Source organism: Alligator mississippiensis, chromosome 3 (genome assembly GCF_030867095.1).
Source record: "Alligator mississippiensis isolate rAllMis1 chromosome 3, rAllMis1, whole genome shotgun sequence".
Taxonomy (NCBI): domain Eukaryota; kingdom Metazoa; phylum Chordata; order Crocodylia; family Alligatoridae; genus Alligator; species Alligator mississippiensis.
This window is the reverse complement of record NC_081826.1, coordinates 226,863,983-226,887,419: the sequence shown is the minus strand read 5'-3', so window position 1 is coordinate 226,887,419 and position 23,437 is coordinate 226,863,983. Positions and strand designations below refer to the sequence as shown.

At 40.6% G+C, this 23,437-nt stretch overlaps 1 protein-coding gene across 3 annotated transcripts in view; it reads right to left on the bottom strand.

Annotated features, from left to right (window-relative positions):
• MCC (MCC regulator of WNT signaling pathway) overlaps window positions 1-23,437 on the bottom strand; it is a 370,732-nt gene that overhangs the window by 254,760 nt on the left and 92,535 nt on the right. Inside the window, exon 1 of one of the 3 annotated variants that reach the window (XM_006272103.4) lies at window positions 11,258-11,886. The exons of the other annotated variants lie outside the window; for them this stretch is intronic. Within the exon in view, the coding sequence (XP_006272165.2) occupies window positions 11,258-11,314 (57 nt within the window). The 5' untranslated portion in view covers window positions 11,315-11,886. Of the gene's footprint in view, window positions 1-11,257; window positions 11,887-23,437 lie in introns of those variants that run through there. 3 annotated transcript variants of the gene reach the window in all.

Sequence of the window (23,437 nt, the reverse complement as noted above, 5' to 3'; positions counted from 1 at the left end):
ACACACTTAGCTTATCTCCTCACACTTTGCAGCACCCTTCAAAGAGTCTGGCGGCATCCCAAGATTCCCTAGAATATTGGCAGAAAATCACTGCTCTAGATTTATGCTGAAAGCCACCCCTAGTCAACCTAGTATATAAAGGGACACGTGCCATATGAGCTGTGGAGTCAGGGCAGCTAAGATCTGATATACGTTCCTTCCCTTTCTGCCTGAATCACCCTAGGGCTCAAACCCAGGTCTTTCAGGCTGTGCCCCCCTTAGTGCCTGTGTGTCCCTCTGAGCTTTGTCCCATGTCACTTGTGTCACCTCCCAGCCTGCCCCTTCCATTGTTGTATGGCCACATGGAGGCCGGAATCAGCACATGCTCCATGCTGGAAAGGGCCCCAAATGGAGCCAGAACTGTAACAGGAAGGCAAATGGCGGTAGGGCAGTGGGAAACCAGGGTGGGGGACAGGGGGAGCACACACTGTGGGGGTGGGGGGCCAGATAATGGGGTCAGAGTTGGAGCCACAGTCACTGCACCTCCCCCACCTTGTACTTGAATCGAAAGTGAAGGGCTTCCCCCCATGCTGAATGGGAGGGGGTCACCTCATGTTGGATTTGAGTAAATACAGTATTTTGGACTCACCATTTCATCATCACATTGCAAAGTAAAGTTCCCATACTATGATGTCATTATGAAAGTATGTGGTCATGATATCATAACCCTTGACTGCATTACTGTAATTCAAAATTCAGTTCTAGGGGATAGATTTTAAAAAGTGGCAACACACATGAGACGTTATGATAAACAGGGCTTAGATGTGTTGTCCACCTCATTATTAAACCCATAAACTTATGAATACTAAAACTTACCAACTTTAAAACAGTGCCTCTTATCCTGATTTGAATTATCATCAAGATAGCTATTTCTTGTAAGACTATACTATAACGCAAAGCAGAAATCTAGCACTGTCCTCCAACAAAATCCCAGCAATTTACGATCAAGCACAGCTACCATCTGTTGAAGTGTTGGCATAATTTTACAGAGGTTAGTGGTGGTAATACATAAAATATGGTATGCAATAAATATTACACACAAAATACTGAAAGAATATTAGTAGGGTTGCAAAGCCATACACTCAAAAGAAAAAGTAACCGACTGTAAGAAATTGCAGCATATCAAATAATATAATTTATTCTGACATTAATACCTAACACTGACAATGTGCTTACCTGCATTTAAAAATGTTAAAGTCTAAAATGAAGAGATATTTGGCAGTTATAGAGGAGTGACTGAATAACAAAGTTAGAGAAAAAAGGTTCTGTCAAATAGCTACATGATTCCTGCTTCAACCTCAAAACCAGGTTAGAATCTTATCGTAACACAGTTAACACCGCATTTGCTTGTTAATAATTAAATATCCCATGCCAGTCTGACTTACAGTACAGTAATGTGTAGATACCCCATTGTACTAGGCACTGTACAAACAAATAAGAAACACTCCATGCCCAGAACAGCTTAACAGAGGGTTTAAGAGTGGAGGGGCAGGAGGGGAGAAGAGACAGAAAAGGGAGGGTAACTTATCCAAGTTCACACAGAAGGTCAGTGGCAAAGGCAGAAACAGAAACCAGATTTTCCTAGTTTCAGCTTAGCGTCCTGTCTGCCCAACCAAGCTGCTTGAGTTTTGCAACTTACATGGAATGTGATACTGCCAACATCAATGGAATATTAATGGAACACAGACAAAAAAATTGTATCTTTTCAGCAGTACATATCTGTACTAAAATACTGTAGTTTATGCAATGCGAAATTTTGCCTGGCATTTCGTTTTGAAGCTGTTTCGATGCGTTTCGAGCTTGAAACAGTGAAATCAAAATGAAACAAAAGCCTTCAAAACAGCTTTGAAACAAAACAAAGGAAACGTTTCAAAATGTTTTGAATGTTTTGAAATGTTTCAAGTTTCAAAGCCAGGCTTACTGGCTTCAGCGCTGGTCCCAGCCAGGGCATCCACCTCCTGTCATCCGGAAGGCAGATTGGGGGCTTGCCTGCACCCGCGGGAGGGCTGCAGGGGCTGTGCCGAAGTCCTCCCGAGAGTGTGGACCCTGATCTGTCTGCCAGATGAGAAGCTGGGTGCTGCCGCTTGGCACCAGCACTGGGAAGTTTGTTGATGCCACCAGTCCCAGGTGGCAGTACCTGGCTCTTGTCATCTGACAGGCAGATCAGGGGCTCGCCTGCACCCCCAGGAGGGCTGTGGGGGCTGTGCCAGAGTCCTCTTGGGGGTGTGGGCCCCCAATCTACCTGCCAGATAACAGACTGGGGCCAGCAGGGCCAGGGCAGATCAGCTTGTGCAGGGACCCTTCCCTGCCTCAGGATCGGGGCAGCGGGTCCCTGCACAAGCTGATCTGCCCCCGGCCCCGCACCTTCCTTGAGTCAGCTTCAGTACGGGGCCAGGGCAGATCAGCTTGTGCAGGGACGAGCTAACCAAGGATCACTCAGCTTGGGGCAGTGGATCCTTGCACGAGCTGATCTGCCCCGGCTCCACTGGCCCCAGGCGGTAGCACCTGGCTCCTGTCAGCCGGCAGGCAGATCGGGGGCCCACTGGCACCCCCTGGGAGGGCTGTGGGGGCTGTGCTGGAGTCTTGCTGGGGGTGTGTAGCCCTGATCTGCCCGCCTGCTTCATTTTATGTTTCCCCATAATAACCTATGGGCAAAACATCAAAACAGCGTTGAAACAGCAAAACAGTTCTGACAAAACAAAACGGAACAGCGCTTTTGAAACTAAACAAAACTAAACGAAGCACTGTTGCATTGAATTGTTGAAACGGAAGTCGAATCAGAAAGGTGCTGTTTCACACAGCTTTATTTGACATACGTAGAAAACTTTTTTCACATTTTTTTAAATTTGATACGATTGAGATTGATTTTAACTATAACAAGAATGCCTTCGTACCACAAATTAATATTTTTATTTCAATTATGAAAATTTCTTACTACAAGGAAAAACCAAAATTGGAAGACTTAAGCCAAATACTGATCTTTCAATGAATGTCTTCTGTAATTCAGATTTATTTAATTCTAAATGAAATCTTCTCTCTCAGAGTCCAGAGAAGAGCCACACGCATGATCAGAGGTCAGGAAAACAGACCTTATGACGACAGGCTGAGAACTATGGGACTCTTCAGCCTGGAAAAAGTGCAGGCTCAGGGGCGATCTGATGGCCACCTATAAGTTTATTAGGGGTGTTCACCAGGATCTGTGGGAATGATTGTTCATCAGAACCCCCCAAGGGATGACAAGGTCAAAAGGTTATAAACTCCTGCAAGACCATTTCAGGCTGGACATAACGAAGAATTTCTTTACTGTCCGAGCCCCCAAGGTCTGGAATAGCCTGCCATTGGAGGTGGTTCAAGCACTTACTCTGAACGCCTTCACAAGAAAATTGGATGTTTATCTTGCTGGGACCCCAGCTGACTTCCTGCCCCTGGGGCAGGAGGCTGGACTTGATGATCTTCCGAGGTCCCTTCCAGCCCTAATGTCTCTGAAATCTATGTCATTCATGCAGAAACAGGAAGGTTAATTTATCCTGACATACAGCCAGTGTAGTACACTGGTCCATGACGCAGCAATCCCTTCTCCGGCTCCATCCAAACCTCCATACCTTGATCAGAAAGAATCCTTGAATTCAGAAATTAATGCATTTCCCCATAGGGACCATATTCCTGTGTGGTTCAGGGTAAGTCCCACAGGCTTTCCTATTGTGTTTGAAAGTCAAAAACTCCTAGCACACAAGTACAAGTGGCAAATGTAACTGCTACACAAAATCACACTGCTAATAAAACAACCTACTGAAAGACAAGTGACATATTGACATTCTGCTTCTTAAGATCATATTAAAATACCGAAGCCAAAACCTTGCCTACCTTATAACCACTGCCCAGTTACATATAGGAGGCCTCTCACCATTCCCCTCCATCCAAACCATACACGAGTCTGCCTCCATAAACTGATAACTCTGCTGTGCACGTCCAGTTTGGAGGAACAAATAAATAAGAACATCTGAAACAGAAGCATCATCCTTCAGCTGTGTACACTTTCATTTATGCCTTGATTAGTTAGAAGGCTAATTAAGACAACAGGCTTCTCTCTTCCAACAAAGGTTCAGAACGGGGGGAAGGGATCTCTTGAGCTTCAGCTAAAAATGCTCCAAAGTAATGAGTTTCTAGTCCTTTAGATCTCAGGATAATAATATTAAACATCCCTAAAAACAGCCTGGGACTCCAACACTCTGTAAATGTTACTCTCAAAACATGCATTTGTCCTTATTAAATATAAAGTCCATAGGGCATTTTTCAAACTTGTTTTTTTAAAAGCTGGAATTATTTTAATATCAGACAGATAAGTTACATAATCTTTGCCTTTTTTCCATTAGGAGGCTGGAGAACATCATTATCTGCACTGCCAGTGTCTGGGCATTTGAGTAATCTTTTTATAGTGCTTCAATTTAATAACATCCAAGCCTGAAACACATTCTGGGCCTGATAAGCAGCTCACACAAATCCAAAAGACAAACATGCTTTGAAGTCACTATAATTTTTACATCAGAAATACTATGTATGAGTCACACCGGTAGTGACATGCACTGGTTAAGCCAAAAATGCAACTTCTCTGGCAGACTAAAGATCTGAGCTTCTGTTCTAATCCAGATTTCAAGACTGGAAATACAAGACCCTTGTAAGTTAACATGCCATTGAGCTAGCCTGACTATACCAATCTCTGTTAAGACACTGAGTGTGAGCAGGTATCACAAGAATGGCTCATCTCCCTCCCCCATTTTTTAAAGGATACTTTCATCTATGCAATTCATCATAAGTGTGCACAGTAAACCATGAAAATAAATTAGATTTTATCAAGTTATGAATAACCAGGATTAGATTTATAGCATAGGAAAGAAGTTTATCTAATCTAAAAGTTACATCCAGACTTCCTGGCTACCATCCATGAGCTGCACCATTAAAATTCTCCACTCAAATCCCCTCCTTAAATTAGATATCTGTGACAATACAAGCAAGACCTGCAATAACTCTTTAAATGCTGTTGTTATGCTGCATGATTGCTGCTTAAGCATCCTTTAGAAAAATAATATTGAAAATGTTTCCTTCCAAAGGATTAATATTTAATAAAACCCAACTATTCAGTAGAGAGCAGAGCAAGAAGACAAAAACAGAAACTGGGCATAGTTCACCGATGAAAGCAAACTACACCTCATTCATTAAGGTAACAGAGTAGAAATGGCAAGCACTAATATTGCTACCTACTTCCTCCTGTAGGCAGCAGCTAAACCTTTGGCTGGGTTTCATCAAAGACCTCAGCAACAAAGCTTAACCAAGAGAATGCACCTGGATATCCTGACTGTACCGATCCCATACGCATCACTCATCTCTGAACTGCACCAAACAGCTCAATCCCTTCAGGGGACATAAGACTGGAAGGATACTCTTGTGTCAGTCAGTTCAGTCCCGTCTGTTTACATCAGTGTACAGGGTAGTCAATACCAAGCTAATGTAACTAAACATGAAATGCAAATGGACAAATACAGGTTTCCCTCGCTTTATGCTGTACATGTGTTCCTGAAAAACGGTGCATGACTCAAATTAGCATAAAGGGAACACATTTTACAATGTAACAAATAAGGATACGTTCCAAGACCTTGACTGTACCAACCCCCAGACACGTTTCTACCACTTTTACATGACAATTTTGGTACTCGCCAACAGCAGACGGTACACACAAGCACAGGGTGGTGGTGAATGTTACCATAATGGGGATGGCAACTACAGAAACGCGTCTCTCAGACAATGAGCAAAGAGCACAGATCCACACAGAGGACCATATTTTGGTGCACGTCACTCCCACAATGTACCACACAAAGCAGCTGACTGTAGCTTCCACCACACCGATATCATAAGAGTGAATTTACCTCGCACAGAAGGAATTTTTGGTATAAAAAGAGTCATCGCATAAGAGCGAATTGGCACATACAGAACCCACAAAGTGAGGGAAACCTGTATGCTCTCTGCCCTTCACAAATGTGAGCAATACATGGTACTCAATGATCTTGGAGACTTCAATCCTGCATAATTAAGGGCATATGTTTGCCAAGTATTCAAGTGATGGAGACAAAAATTAAAAGCACGAACAGAGACATTTGGGAAGAGAGAACAAGCCAGGAAAGAAATATCTGTGTAGTTGATGTAATAAATAAATAAATAAATAAATAAATAAATAATCAATGCAATACTATGAAGTGCTAAGCCCTTTTAACAAATCAATGGGAATAGAAGATACACAACACTTATGAAATGGGTCCACGGAAATGATGCTGTAGCGTTTGACAGGTATAGAATGTCCTTACCTCATCTCTCACTTGCAGGTTTATAATATCCTCCCCTAATCTTCCATAAGGAATTTTATGTTCAACCTGAAATATATATGAAACCTGTTCCTTGTTCTCATGGCACTATTCCCACATACACTAAGGCTGTAATTTACAAGCAGAATCACAACTCACAAACAGCAGAAAAACTTGCACAAATATTGCAGGATGGGGATTGCCAAAGCAGTATTATTCCCTATTGACCAAGTATCAGGCCCTCTGGCATCTGCCCCACCCCATGATCCACTGATCCAAATTTTACTCATTACTGACTGGCATATATGACTGGCATGTATATGGCATACATGGTTTGCCTTATGTATTGTGTTCTTCAGCATGATTTTTTTTAAAGCAGGAGTAAGCAGTGTAATGATGAGAGGTGAAATCAATCTCTTCCCATGAAAACTCATTCCTGGATCACAAAAGTCCCTTGACTATTATTGAACAATTTATTTGAAATAAACTGTAAATAATAGTTTTGTAAACGTTCTTTTTTAAAAGGTAGGCAGGAAATCAACTGGTCTGTTTTAAACAATCTCTGTGGTTAAAGGACAGACAAATGTATCTAAGAATGTAAGCAACAGCATTTATTTTCTGAACACCTGAGATCCAAGAAGAGACAATGAGAAGCAGAGGCACAAAATTATGCACCTGACTAGAAGGGTTATTTTCTAATTTACTGGAGAGGAAAGAATTTACCCATTTGGAGAAATTATATCCCTATCACAGCCTACAGTACAAGTGATAGAGGAAATGGTTATCACTCAGATAAAACAAAACCTTCACACTTAAAATGACAGCTGCTTTGAAACAATGGAATATCAGGCTTTTGTTGTCTGAAACCTAATTCAACTCAGTTTGATGGGAGTTTTTCATGCACATCCAAGAAGAACTTGACCCTTAAATACTTATTTGGTAAAACAGCAATCCTACAAGCAATTATGCATGTGTTTAACTTTATTCCCATCATGCAAGCACTCAAAATAGTATAAGGAATAGTAAAATGACTGAAGGATTGGGCACTCAGAAGACTGAAATTCAGGTTATGAAGTCCAGTATTTTGTATACAAACAGCTCACTGTATACCAGTCAGCTGGTTAGTAATACTAGCAAAAAGTGTGGAAGTTCTTTTCTAGAACTTCTTCACTTTTAATGTTATCAATTAATTTTGTAACTGGATAAATCATTACCTGTGAAACCTCTTCAGTGACATTTGGTGCTGGCTTTGAAAGATATATTGTATTGTCTGTAGCTACAGTAAAAAATATACAGAATCACAAGACTAGATAAATGAAGGACCGCGAAGCAATTACTTAATTTATGGTGCTACATACTGTCCATAAACCAAAACCAGCTTCCTGATTAATCCTCATAAAATAAACTCTTTCAAAATAATGCTATATCACAACAGTGGCAGCAGCAAGTCTGTTTCACAATGCTAGAAGAAAACCTTGCTAGACTTCATCACTTATTTCCAAAGTTAACAAAATCTGACCTAAATTCTGATGGATTGCAAAAATAGTCATCAGCAGATTCCAGATTTTTTAAACAAGCCTCTCCCAGTGTGTCATACTTTCAAAAAATGCTGCGTGCCTGAATATCATGTAAGGAGAATGCTGCCTTTTCCCATCATTTAGTAATTTAGTTTATCTGGTCAAACATCATATTGACTTTTAATTTGTTTTCTAGAAGAGGAGGGTTCAGGACAGTGATTCTCAACCAGGGTGCATGGAACTCTGGGTGCCTCAAGATCCTTTCAAGGGTGCCACAGGGTGCCACACAATGTTAGCACTTAAGTTTACAAACCTGACTCACAAGACAAACCCAGAGACTTCAAATACACATCCACAGCTGTGGTCTTTCAGAGTTCTTTGCAACAGAAAAACTGCTAGAGCAGTTTCTGTAAACAAAACCCCCCCAAGAAAAGTGAAAAATAAGAGCTGGCATTTTTCAAGGGGTGCCTCAAGTCTATCCATGGGTGCCTGGAGTCTCAGAAGGTGAAGAAACACTGGTTTAGGGGAAGCATGGAGGAGGGCGGGGGTCACATGGAGGAGCTGCTGATGCATGCACCAATATCAACAACATGAACTCTGGAGTTAGGGAAGCACTGAAATCAAATTGCTCTAGTGGGATCATGACTTGCTTTATGTGATGCTTTTCCTTGCTTTCACTGTGAACCAAAACCAACAAAGAAACAAAGGAAAACAGGTTATTAAAATCTTTTTTTTACTCATACAATACAATGAGAGATTACATTCATAACACATCTGTAAATCAAAAGCAAGCCCCACCCCTGCACTTTTAAATCTCTAATTGGATGGATGGGGCAGGAGGAAGATGGACAGATTGTTGTTTTTTCTAAAAAAAGATATAAAACTCAGGAAAAAGTATCTGTTGGAAACTTGATGTATTGCAATTATTTTTTTCTGCCTACCTGGATAAATATGCACACTATAAATGTGCATATTAAAATGCATGCACACTTCCATATATGCTATGCATATTCAAGGCTTTGTACATTTTCCATTCATTCTCTTAATGATATGGCTAGAACTTGTGCATTAAGAAAGATACTGATGCCCCCTAATCCCCCTGTTGAATAATTATGTTTGCTGTATATAATATGTATTGGCCCACTTGCCATACTTGCAACTCAACTCGATGCAATAGGTGGCATGATACATAAATGGGATGCAAGAGGTGGGTGCAGAGAGAAACTCAATGGATTTATTGCAAAATGAACTAGTTCCACTTGTTTCCTTTATATCAGGGGTGTCAAAGATACAGACCACTTAGCCCCATCATCCAGCCCCCTGTCCCCGGACATGTCCCCACATGCAGAGGTGTGTGCTTGCAGTAGCAAAAATAGTAGCAGCACAAATTTGTGCTGCTGCTATTTTTGCCGCTGCACACACCCCCACATGTTAGCTTGGTGCAGAGCAAAATACCTCATTTTGGACAAATTGCCCTTTCCCTGCTTAACATGCTGGGCATGCGGTTTGTGGCACCACAAAGAGGTTTGTGGTACCAAAAACTGCATGTGCCTGCACATCTGGATCCAGCCCTTAGGTTCAAAGTTCATCCATACACCACCGGACCAGCCTCACATGCATGACCCAAGACCTGTACTGCACACATGCAGAGCCTGCTTCAGATGGTCCAGGACTTGTGTTGCACTTGGCAGTTGCCCTAGATCAGTGTCCAAAGTTAACACGTCAGAAGAAATATCACTGAATTAGAGTAGAAGAAATAACATAGCTTGAAGTCTTGTCTTGGGACTAAATGAAGTGGACTCAAATCAGAAACAGTATTGAAATGCAGTCAATCAGAAGCAAGTATTGCTGTGACACGTCATTTGCTCTTGATGGCTACCCTCTAGCCTTCTCTTCTCACAATGCTCCACTGGCTATTGCACAACTTGGAAACTTTCACTTTTGAAATGGGTACAAAAGCAAAACCTACACCCGAGTTAGGAAAGAGAATGGAAGGCAGCAACCAATAAGTGCGCATATATGTGCATACAACCACATAAATGTGATGGGGAGGGGACAGCTTTGGCTAAGGGCACCTTTCACAAAAACAGTCAAGGAACTTAGAGGTTATGCTGAGTTGATGAGACTAAAATTTTAAGGTCTCCTTGAAAGATTCATAGTGAACTAACTATACAGGTCTTATTACATAGACAAATAGGCACATAAAACTTCTATTCTAGAAGAAACTGTAAATCCTAATTCTGTGCTGATGCCATATCAAACTGTATGATGCCCTTTCTCCCACCACATTTCCACTGACCCTCACTCTCACTGGTCTGCTCAGGATAGCTGTTCGTCTCTATTTTACTTGTCAGCTGTCCATCTCAGTATGTTGTTTCTAGCTGTATGACACTGATCATACTTTGTTCTGTAAGCCATTAACTCCTTAGACTCCCTTTTCTAGGAAATATTTTGAGAATTTTTTTGTGTAAAAGATGGCTTAAAAATGAATTATAGCGTAAAATAAGTGTAAGGGGAAAAGGATTTTTTTTTTAAACTGGGAAACATTTTGTAGAATGTATTTTGTAGAATATTAAAACCACTTGTAATCTTTGTAAGCAGTTCTGGGTTGTACACTGTAGCCAAAATTTAGCAATTTTCAAAACTATTAGCTCTGTTAGGTTCATGTGCCCAAGGCAATTCAGTAACCATCAGATGATGAAGTTTACTAATGTACTGCTTAAACCTTTGGCTTTACTTTCAAACTGTTTAAAAGCATACTACTATAAAAGCATAAAGATTTTAATACACAATATAGTAGTTTACCACAGGCTGCAAGGAGAAAAACAAGAAATTCTCCATAGCTTCATATCCTCTCCCTTCCCCCAACCAAATATTTATCACATCTGAAGGAACAGCATACCTTGGCTGAACAGAATCAAATATACCATGTGATTCTACTGAAGTTGCTGGCTTAATAATGCTGTTTGTTTTCAGCTCTTCACTCCAAATTAGTTACCATCTGCTTAATCTCAATTGGGATCTTTGTGTATTCTACCTCCTACAAAAAGGAATGCTATGTATAAATGCAGCACTTGGGAGGTGAGGGAATCCTTGCTGCAGGAGAAGAGAAAAAAAATGTCTCTGCTTGGTTATAACCATTTGCCTTTTACCATTTACTCAGACTGTAGAAAAGCAAGCGAGTTCAAGTCATTTCCTGACTAACACTGCAAGTTAGAACAAAAATACACATTCTATTAATCTTTAATCGAACTGCCTGCAGACTAAAAGCCCAAGCGGGAATGATACAGTATTTAAAATAAATAAATAATAACACAAAAAAAATCTAAGGACACCGGGTCTGCTTACCTCACTCAGCTCTGCAGAGGAGTCATTTCCATATTTCATAGCAACTCCAGAATTCATGATTAGAGTTTTCAAGGTTTGGCTATTTCTACAGATTTTAATGTTTGCAACCTTTGCTCAATGGATTCAACACTCCATTCTCCTCCAAGATTTTTCTGTCTTGCACATTTTGCTCTAGACAGCCATTTTCAGTCAACAATTGTACAGCCTAAATTAATGATGCAAGGACTCCTAAAACAGCCAAATCAGTTTTCATTTCACAAACAATCCATTCCTGCAAGAGACTCATTAACACTGCAGAGTGCACGATCGCAGAGAATGCAGACAGACAGTAATGATCTCTTCAGTACTAAAACTGCCCAAGTCCATGTGAAATCTGTGATTCAGCTCTGCCTTTAGTTTTATTTTGCCCTTTTTCCCAGCTAGGTTTGAGGGCATCTCCCATAGGAGTTAAATGTACTGGGAACTATTTCATGAGCTTCACACAAATTCACCGCGAGAACAGAGTGCTGCTAAGTCTTCAGCAAAGAGGAAGAGAAGGGGAAAAAAAGCAGAGACAAACCGATGCTGCACTTCACGCTAAAGTTTCCTCTTCCACTGAGCCTCGAGTTGTAAGTGGTTTATGATCAAACACAGCTGTCTTGCTGCTGGCTAAAGGGAGCATGGAAGGGGCGGTTCTAAAGGAGAGAGCTGGTGGGAGGGAGAGAGAGAGCTACAGAGAGTTCATTTTGGAATTGCAGGCATCTTTCCAGTCTTCTGTATACATATTACTGATTGCTATATGCAAAACTATAAAGCAAAGTAAGCAACAGGAAAAGCCACCTAGATAACCATGAAGCTAATTCACATTTTCCCTACTCCCACAAGCAATTAAATTTGCTTCTTTGTATTGTTTTAGAAAGTCTTTAACAAATCTGATAGCTCTATTACAAAGACATAGATCTGACATAGGACGTTACAATTTTACAAAGGATTAAGGCAAATACCAGTATTACCAAATAAAACAAAAAGTAAAACACCTGAATTCAGCATCTAACTAGCAGTGAAGAAGAATCCTTAGGACCATGGATTCTTATAAAGAATGTGCTGACAGGCCAGACAACAAACCATTTAATATAGGCCTTGTCTTCAGCCTCCTCCCCTTCCCAAAGTCTATGGCTGTCCTAAGCCCTCTGCTCACCCCAAATTTACTCTGCTTTGCTTGGCTGAGAAGAACTGCTGAAGTTTACTAGTGTCCTAGCACCAGTGGTTGAAGCCTGTCTGATCACCTGGAGTAATTAATCCACAGTACTTTTAAAGTGTCAACCCCTATAAGAAGTGTTTCTTAATGAAGAGTAAAAATAAATCCATAGGCCTGTGATACAATCCTTGCATATCTGGCAAATGCATTTAAAAAGGGAACAATACTGCCAAGAGCAGCAATGGGAAAATCAGCCTCTGCTCATGCTTTTTAATCATAGGATCAATTATAATAATTGGATACAAAGATAATTCCTGTTAATGACACTGAAAAGCTTATAAAGATGAAAGACAAAAGGTACTGAAAACACTAGTACTTAAACTTTTTGAGTATGGGCACTGCCTATGGTAGATCAGGATATGGGGATTCCCCCCCAAGACCCGGCAGACAGATACTTTAAGTACATTTTAGTATGCTGACCTACTCTGGCTCTATCTTCCATTCCATATAATTTTCCTAACTTTGTATTCTAGTATAATGTCTTTTCTTTCCCCTATCTAAATGATACCTACTCTGTCTTCCACCTAAATTTTCTGTATTCTTCCCTGTCATTTGAAATTTATTTTCTCTGTCTCATCTCAACCACCAAATCAATGGCCTCAGCACTCTCCTGTGTTCCTCCCAATGTATCCAAGCATACGTTCATTTGCACTTTCCCTCAGCTGTTGACAATAGGCTGCACTGCTCTCTGCTGGCAGAACCTTACTGCAGCACAGCAAGGAACAAGAGAGGAAAACAAACGGAAAGAGTGAGCTTTCCCACTGGCAGCAGCCCAGCAGCTCTGCGTAAGTCAGAAAGGTGACCTCTGTAAAGCCTGGCCTTTCTAGAAGACTGAAAGACACAAAAGTACTGAGAAATATATGCTCTTATTTTATTGTCCACATCAGTTATGATTATGAATATTACTTACCTGCAGACTGTAAGACTGGGTGGATTTTCTTCTGGGAAAACAATGAGGCCTGACAGTGAATTACCATAAACTATTTTTGGTACAATGCAAACCTTGATTTATTTAGATTTCAAAGTTCACCTATTTTACTTAAATTAAACCTGAGTGGAAGTTTAGGAATAACTCTACCATGCAAAAGTAAAATTCACAGTGGAGACCTAGACTTCATCCTCACCCGTCAACCTTTAACACTATTATAATTAAAGATGAAACATATTATTCTTTACAGGATTACCGCTCCCCACCCACAAAACATACCCCAACTGGTTGACATAGGAAGATATGGCCCAAACTATCTTTGTATTAATTTCTTAGCTGGTCTTTCTGCACTAGTGGTTGTCTAGGCATTGGTTGAGAGATTGACACATGACCCTATAATCCAGAAAAGAAGCTTTGGTGTTAAGTACAGTAGTATATGCATATGAAGCAAACACAACTTTCAAAACATTTTTCAAAGATTCCACACTTTGTGCACCCAAATACTGCTAATACTCTTATTCTCTTGCTTTCAAGTGTTGCCAGTTATAGAGCAGAAAAAGATTAGGAATTATACTTGAGGGGGAAAAAAACCAAATAAATGAACACTGGAATTCAAATACTTTCAGACATGCTCAGGGACAACAGAAAATTCAGCCAAAAAATATCCAACTAAAAATGAATGTGGGGCTAAACCAAACACTTAAACTATATATATATATATATATATATTAATCCCAGATGACTCTTGGTAGTAACGGTGGAACTCTGCACCTAGATTATATAAGATTACGTGACCTCTGAACTATAAAAAGGAAGCGTGAGCAGGGAGTAAATGGAGCTACACTGTTTTCAATGGTGGCAGATAACAGAACAAGAAGCAATGGTCTCAAGTTGCAGCAAGGGAAGCCTAAGTTAGATGTTAGGAAAAACTTTCCTTTCCCCTTCTTTGAGCCAGGGGTTGGACTAGATGACCTCCCGAGGTCCTTTTCAACCCTAAGTTTCTATGATTTTGCTGGATATTTCATGTAAAAAAAGGTACTTAGCAATTCTCAAGGGTTTTTCACTGTGTTCTAAGGAGCAGAACTAGGGGCCCCAAACTAGAAAAGATGCATGTACCTGCTTTGCTTTGTCAGTAGCCCCACTAATTACTCATGGTGTAAAGTTATACAGGTGGTTATATCTTTGCAGGATCAGAGCCCCAAGCTACAGTAAGATTAAATAAAAAGTTATATTTTGATCTTTAATATGGAAAACTGTTCTGGCATGGAAATTACCATATTTACTCTAATGGCAAAGAGGTATGTTTTGGCAAAGTTTAAAAAGGTTGTGTCAAAATTATCTTGAGTTATAAACATCAAAAACCATCCTGAAATTAAGCACATGAACACACCACAGCTAGTCACTATTTCCTTCCAACTTTCCACGTGACTAAACATCCTTGAAAACTTTTTTATATAAGTACATTTTAAGATATAAAGACTAGTAAAGCAAATATATTAATGCTTTTTTTTTTGGCGTGGACAGTTCAGTGCAAGGTGAATTAGACCCCTATTTCAAAAGGTGCTTACAGCCCTGTAACAGGACCCCTAATCCTGTTCTCACTGATTATTAGCAACAGGACTTTTTTGTTTTTAATTTGTCATTGACTCTTAACAGAGACAAGATTCAGTACCAAGTGTTCGTGTAAGCAGGCTGCCCTCTCCTGGCTGATTACAGCTTAAAAAACATGCAGCATCCTTCCATAGATAAACTGACAACAAAGCTCTCCTTTTAGCGTATGAGAAAGTAGTGGTCACCAACTAGTGGATCTTGATCCACCAATAGATCTCGGAGCCTCTTGGAGTTGATCCAAGGCTAGGGTGGGGGGCTGAGTGTCCATGCATATGTACACACGCACCCCAGCCCAGCAGGTCAGTCCATGGGGGAAGGAAGGCATGCAGACTAGATCGAGGCCCCTGTGGTAAAGGACAGTGCTGCAAAGCAAGAGCACAGGTAAGTTGAGTGGGGCTCCCGCTGGGTGCGACTTACCTGCTGGGGAGGTGTGCCCCCAAATAATTTTTTCTCCCCCCGCCTTGATCTGCCCCTCCCCACAGACTTACCTGCTGGGAGGGAGGGAGGGGTGTGTGGTGGCAGTGGCACATAGTAGATCTTGGGTTGCTTTTAAATGCCAAAGGTGATCTACTGAAAAAGGTTGGAGATCACTGTATTAGAGCCTTTGCTTCTGAAGATGTTAGACCAGGGGTGGGCAAAATGTAGCCCGCGGGCCGGATGCAGCATGCCAGGCCATTCTATCCAGCCCACGGGGCCCCTAAAAAAAATTTAGAAAATTAATATTTGGCTACCCCTAGCTGCCTGTCATGCGGCCCTCGATGGCTTGTCAAAACTCAGTAAGCAGCCCTCCGCGCAAAATAACTGCCCACCCCTGTGTTAGATCAAAGTTTCTGGTCCTGCAATAAAGTGCAGACACCAACTTTATTATGTAGAGATAATACCTTCCTCAGAGTAATCATTAACTTTGATCTCCCTTGTAAATTCATGATTATGGTATCACATTTTTTTCAAGTATCTTATTATTGACATCTAGACCGTGTTTCAAAGTTTTTGAATAATTAAAAGATTTGCAAATGGCTCCCCTTTGAAATTTTTATGAATTGTCTACCATTTCTTCAGGTCCTTTTACCAGTGCAATAAAACCATATCACATCCCAAAAATGTAAAACCTAGGCAGCTTTAATTGACCACCTCCAGGCAGCCTCACTGCTTTTAATCCCTATGCAGTGCTCAAGTATGGTACCGTGGTGATAAGAACATTATAAATGCCAAAATACATTTTTACATTGATTTGTGCTGCGGGCAACCTTCAAGGGCAAAAAACAGTAAATTCTTAAAGAAACTGTCAAGCTTTTTTATTGCTATGCAGAGGAAGGACAGTCTTGTGGGTCAAAGAATTCCACAGGGAACTGTGGGCTTCTATTTCTGGTTCTAACATCATACTTGTGTGCCACCAGAGACTATTTGCTTACATTCTCTTCGACTTGGCCCCTCAGCTATAAAATAAGGATAATAACACTTCCTTTCTCTCACCTTTTATCTAATATTTAGATTATATACGACAAGACAAAAAACCCTGTTTTAATGTATATTTATATGCTGCCAAACCTATTAGGGTCTTGATCTCAACTGAGGCCTGCAATAATGTAAACAAGGAGCACTAGCAACTAATGGGACATGTCTAGCTGTCATGGAAGCTGATGGAGAAAGAAGTATACCAATAAAGCCAAATGCTATAAAATCAAACATAGTGAGCTGAGCTACTGGATGTTCACAATGCATTGTCATCATTGAGTGTTTTTTATAACCAGCACACAGTTTCACTGACAAGTTCTTCCCAAAATTTTCGAGCTACTCAGGGAGTATGAAACTTACCTAGTCATCATCATAGCTCAGCCATTTCTGCTCACTTAATTTAATCATCTAATGATCACACTATTCCTATTTATTTATTTATTTATTTTTACAGATCTTCAGAGGGTATCCTTTTTAGCCTATGAAAAAAAAATCATATTTATTAAATGCATCAAGGGATATTTGTTGGAGAAATCTGTGCAATATGAAATGTTGTTTCTACCTGGGAGAAAGCATACAATCTTTGAATTCTCCTTTGCCTGACAAAGAGTGTTTGGGCTTGAAAACTTGCAAATAAAAAACATGGTTTTTGCAACTATCTAGTTGGTCTATTAAAAGATATCGCCTGTACCCCAGGTGTTGTCTGCCTTAAAAATGTATCCAGATCTCCCTTCTAATTTTGACAAGTTTCCTGCAGATGCTGCCTTTGTCATCCCTGAAGAACTAGTATAATAGATCAACTGAAGCAATGTAATCCTTCTTGAATAAGATACAACTTCCCCAACTTGTGTTACCTTCTAATTTTGAAATTTCTGTAAAATATAGAAAATTTTACTGCTGTGGGAATTTTACAAGGGTTCCCACTCACAACATCCCTCAGGTATTGCAGTCATCCACAGGCACAACAGTCAAAGCATGTGAAGATGTTTTCCACTGTTCTTGTTTTGTCAGATATTGAGTAAAAACTGCAGCAAAAACAGCTATTTGTTAAATATAAGTATACATATGCACATAACCCCTCCCCTCCACAACATATGTAGTAAACAAGTCAAAAAAGAACTCAGGCAAGTGATTCCACCTTGTATATAATATGAATGATTAGTTGATCAAAACTCCAGCGTGCATGAAATTAGGGTTTTTCAGTTTGCCCTGCCTAGTTATCTTTATAATTGAAATGTTTCAATGTGAAATCCACTAAGCATAGCTATTTCTCATATTAATACTCCTTTTTAAGGCAGCACCTTGCAGTCACAAATAGTTTACCCATTCAATGCAACACAAACATTATTAGGAACCCCCCAAACATCACAAAACCATATTGGTGCACGATGCAATTTTCACGTTGGCACAAAATATGCAGCTGTCCTAGAACCAGTAGGTTGCATTTGAAGGAGAAAGTCATAGCTTGCAGAAAGTTAACATGGAAGAGAAACTTGGAATGGGAAACTCAATACCTGAATAAAATTTCCAGAGCTATCTTTATTCAACAGCCCTAATGCACTACGGTTTAAAAGGGACTCAAGGAGGCTGGAAAGGACAGCAGTCTCACTTTGATGCAAACATTAATGCTACCAAAGGTTACTGATTTGTATCAAGAGAAGAACATCCCACCCAACTGAAACAAGTTAAAGTCCTCAGATCTGAACAACAAGAATTCTGTCCCTTCCATCACACAATCTTGATTAGTCTAAAATGGATACTGTCTAGAATAATGGGATTTCCAAACAGCACTTCAATCACAGTTCCCCTCACCCTTTCACCCCCTTGGAATACTAAATCCACTTAAAATGTCATGCCCTTGACCACAGCAATCTTCTTTTCATGCTCCAATATTTCATCCCACCACTCCATTCACCAATCTGTCAAAATCAACAGGCCCTTGCTTTCTGTTATTTCATCCATAGATATCTGATTCTACCTGACCCCAGAATGCCTTAAAAAAGGCAGAATGACAGACAAAGCACTAGGGCACTGATGTAGGTCTGTAACACAGTTAGGGACCTTTCTGAAAAGACAGTCATTTCTTAGCTCCCTTTCTCTCACAACCACCTCATCTCCATTTTAGTAAACTTGCCTCTAAACTGCCTTGCGAACCTGGCCTTCCTGTGGTCCTTCACATCTATTACTTTTCTTTTGCTCTTCCCTTCTCTCTCTTCAGTTTGCTTACTTTACTCTCTCCTTGTTTCCCAGCACAAAATCTCCCTGTATTAACATCCAGTCTCCTCTTGTCATCTTGTTTAGCATTCTTGCACACTAATGCCTTGTACAGCCATTTAGAGCATTTTTACATGTGCTTTCGACGTGGCACTGGGAGCTTTTCATTAGCGAGCTGCACTAACTAAAAGCACCTGCATGTCATATGCATCAGTGGAGCAGCATGTTGCTATGCTGAGAAAATGGTGGCAGTGCGCTTTGAACTAAATCATACCAAACATATTTTAGTTCAAAGCACATCACTGCCATTTTCTCAGCATGGAGACACACTGTGCTGCTGATACACGTACTCCAGCAGACTCAATTAATCAAGTTGGAGCAGGTCCCCCCCGCATGTATGTAAGTGCCTTTAGTTTCTCCTGGGAGAATGGCTGCTCTCCAAGGAGAAAACACAAGTGTACAGATGTTCAGGCTTTTTTTCCCCAGAGTAAAAATGGCCACTCCAGGAGACAAAACACACCTGGGAACAACCAGGGTTAAATCACTCTCAAGAAAGTTTCCCCTGGGTAAACGAATGTCTGTGCATGCTGTTGGCATTCTAACAAATATGTCCTCTCCTTCTTTATTTCCTTGCAAAGAACTGTACTGTCTCACCTTACATATCTCCGAGTGTGTCAATTATTTGCAAACGAAATTCCTCCAAAACCTCTATCCTATTTACATTCTCTTTTTTTCTCTGCAAGAAAGCTTTCTAACTTATTTGGAGATCAGGAAGATGTGCCTCTTCTCCCACCCTTGACAATCTCTCTTGCTTCTTCCAGTCACTAAGACTGAAGTTTATCACCAGCTTTCTTTCTCATTCCCATCCCCTTGGGCTTCCTAACCTCTCTTGGCTCTGCTCTTCTCCTGCCCCTTCTATACCTATCACTGACTTGCCTCCTTTTTCTCAGAATAAAAGCATGTATGGATCTCTCTCATTTTTGACGAAGAAATGCACTGCTTTCTCTTAGTCCCTTCTTCCTTTCACTTTTAAACTCATCAAGCAGGCAATTTACCCTCAGAATTTGGATTCCTCTCCTCTAACTTCCATCCGGATACACTCCGCCATCTCCAGTATATTGAACTCCTTACATTTTGCCCATACTTAAACTTACCTTGCTTTAATCAGCAACAAGCTCAGCACATTAATCTTAATACAAAAGAGTCCTCTTGCACCTCTTCCCTACTCTCAAAAACTTAAGATCCTTATCTGGCATGTTATCGTCACTTCGCTTAAAAAAATGCCTTTTTCTCGGTCTCCTCCTACTTCTCTTGCCAATCCTCTATGACTGTTTGCAGATCTTCCTGTCCTTTTCCAGTTCTCTCAGGGACCACTCCTATCTTTATGCCAGAAACTCACAAATTTACTTCTCTCCATCCAAACGTCAGCCCCCAGCCTCTCTCCCCAATACCGCATCTTCCAAATGCTTCAAGAGAGAGCTGGTTGGAAATATTCTGACAAAATGAAGTATGGTTGAAGACTGCCATTTCATTGAGCCTACAACACTCATTTGAAACGTTAAGTTTGATGAATTTTTACCAAATCTGAGATGGGGTTCCAAGGGATCTCTATGTGGGTTCCTAGTAGGTCTTTCCCAGGGCCAGAGATACTGGAAGCCATGTAGTCCCCAGCCCTGGGGGACACTTTTCCGACAGGTTTGCACCAAAACCAGAAACCCCAAGAGTCTCTTTCCCATCCTACCCTGCCTCACCAGTTATGCCATTCTACATAATTATCTCATAAAATCTTCTATGCCCTTCTATCATTCCTCTTTCCATATACAGAATACTCTTCTTAAGCTTGATGAAAGTTTGATTATACCTTAACTTCTCCACCAAAAGAGCCACTTCTTCTCTGGCTAGAGACAGAAATTACACATAAACTGATATAAGTGATTGGAAACCGGTTCAGAAATGTAATACAACAGAAGTTCAGTATACATAAACTGCTTTCAAAATGGCCAAAACTGGTTTAAAATAAGCCTGTATGGATGTAGAATAAGACTTAAGTGATTTAGTTAAATCAGTTTATTTAACTTCTGTCCCATATCCCCTCCAAATTCAAGTTAACTCATACCATCCCAGCATCTCAGGATGCTTTGCACCTCCCTTCAACCCCTCTATCCCCCACAGAGTGGGCGGGCTAGCTTTGGCCCAAGCCGTCTGCTCCAGTCAAGCACAGAGACGTGTTCTAGTGCCCCGCAGCTTCTGGCCTGGGCCACTGCTGGCATGTGGCTCGATTTCCAGAATCAAAAGTGAATGTATGTCTGTTCATCAGTTCATTTGTTTATCAGTTCAATCTACACAGCTTAGACCAGTGGTTCTGAACTTTTTTCAGTAGACATACCCCTTGGTCTCAGAGTGAGACTTCATGTACCCCCTTTCAATGGGAAATTAATTTTTTTAGGCCCTTCGATCGACCTGTATTAGACAATGTATGAAATATGTCTCACATAACCCCTGATGAGGCTTCACGTACCCCCTGGGGGTACATGTACCCCTGGTTCAGGACCGCTGGCTTAGACTAACCTGGGCTTTTTCACTGTCTGTACTTTAACTCATGGACGCCAAAAAAAAAATCTCACTGAGCAAATCTATCTATTCAATTCCTCTCTTCCCCCTGCCCCTTCTCCCAAAAAACTCTATTTTTATCATGATGTGCATTAGCCTCATTAAGTAAATGCATAATCTCACTGCTACTATCCTTCTCTTTCCTGTTCTTCTCTGCCATTGCGTTATGTACGACATTAGTTTTTAGGTTCCCGATTTATGTCAAGAAGCATCTAGCACTTTTTGGGTGCTACTAAAATAAGTTATATTTTCATTTTCCCCCCTTTCACACTGTTCATACTGCATATACACACATTCAGTGTTCATGTAACAATCAGCCTCAACCAATAATAGGCACTTAACACCTCTTTAAAAACGCATGGAGCAGGGAAATTCAGTGTCTCACCTCTCCTGGCCCCCGTGTCCCCTCCCTAATCACTTCCCTAAAATTGTAGCTTCAAGTTGGTAAAGTAATAGGAAATACACAGCATAAGAAATTGGAGCTGGCCATTTAGCTTAAGGGCACAGACCTCACTCAGGCATATCAGTGGGGTTCTTATTACATTATGAACTCTACACAGAACAGAAATTGCCCTTCCTGAAATTCAAGTAGTTTATTTTGATTGCTTCCAACAATGATGAAAAGCAGAATTTACCAATACACTGCAATATGGCTATTATCATAATCTGTCTCCCTGCTGAGGAAGTGATACTGTGCTTTTGTACACCAAAATGAAGCAATCACACTGAATTTTTTCTTCACAAAATGGAGGTGGGGGATGGAGAGAGAGAAAGATGGCATATAAAGGACCACTCATCTCACCAGCAAGGGGCATTTCTCTGGCACTGACACCCAAACTGTTCTTAAAAGCAGTTGTGTGGCCAACTGGTCATTCATTAACAACCCCGCAGAACACAAATGAGTAAGAGTTAGCATTACAGTCTAGCAGAAGCATTGTATGCTGCCTGAAGTCCATTCTCTTGGGCTGGCAATAACAAAATACAATTTGCAGGTCCAAGGTGGTAAGAGCTCCCTGGACAATTTAGTTGTGGTACTCATATGCTCCTAAAAATGCCATGACAGCTCCTCTTTGGTTTATGGCAGATGTTTTCCAAGGGGCTTGAAAGTGTAGCAAGGATTGTTGATCTACTGATCCAGAATTACTGAATGCTATGGAAAAGCTTTCTAAGAGTCCAGTTTACACTGAAACCAATAAGCTTTTCATTTATTCCTAGAATTCCCATGCCCAGCATAGTGAAAGTAGAAAGGCTATTGTTTTAGCATACTATTCTAAATATACTACTATTGTTTTGTTTTTTTTAAAAACAATTGAGAGTTCATGTAGACTGCCCACTAGCAACAGCACATGAGTTTGGCCAAGCAGTCCTTGCTTTAAGAACAAAAGAAAGAGCTTGGTTTTCCAAACAGGGGCTACTGGTTGGAAGGGTTAAAAAATATGAAGTTGTGTTCATGGTTAGGACAGAAATTACTACTACTGTAGCTATTCTGTAACCTTTTTGGCCAACTGAAAACCAGGAGGTTAGCACTGCTATAAAAGTATGATCCTGGGCCCCAATCTCAGCTTATCGCCTCTGTGTGATGCACCACATCAATACTGAATTATTTAGCTGTACAGGCAACCCCCGCTTACCGCTCTTAATTGCTTTCTGAAAAATCAAGTGTTAAGCAAAACGAGTGTTAAGTGAAACCGAAAGTATTCGATGACCCAAGATGGCGACCACAATTGTTTTTAATGACCTAAGATGGCGACCGTAAGTATTATAACAAAACTCGCTGAGTGCTAAATGAAATTAGGTATCAATTTAAAATAAGCGTTACAGCGAAATAGCGCTAAGCAAAAGCGTTAAGCGGAGGTTGCCTGTATGATGATGGTGCTGGCTCAGTCTACCAAGCAAACTGCCCTTGATTTTAGTCAACTGGAAATATAAAAAGTTTGGAAAAAAAAACAGATCTGAAAGTTTGGATCCGAGGCCACACCTTCCTCCTAACTAAGAGAAAACGAGTGAGAAACGTGAACTAAGGTTTCTAAAACAGCAGTCAGAGGGAAAGTCAAAGCCATTGTAATTAAATTAAATTAAATTAAATTAAATTAAATTAGAAGGCTCAAAGCTGTTCTGGACTCCT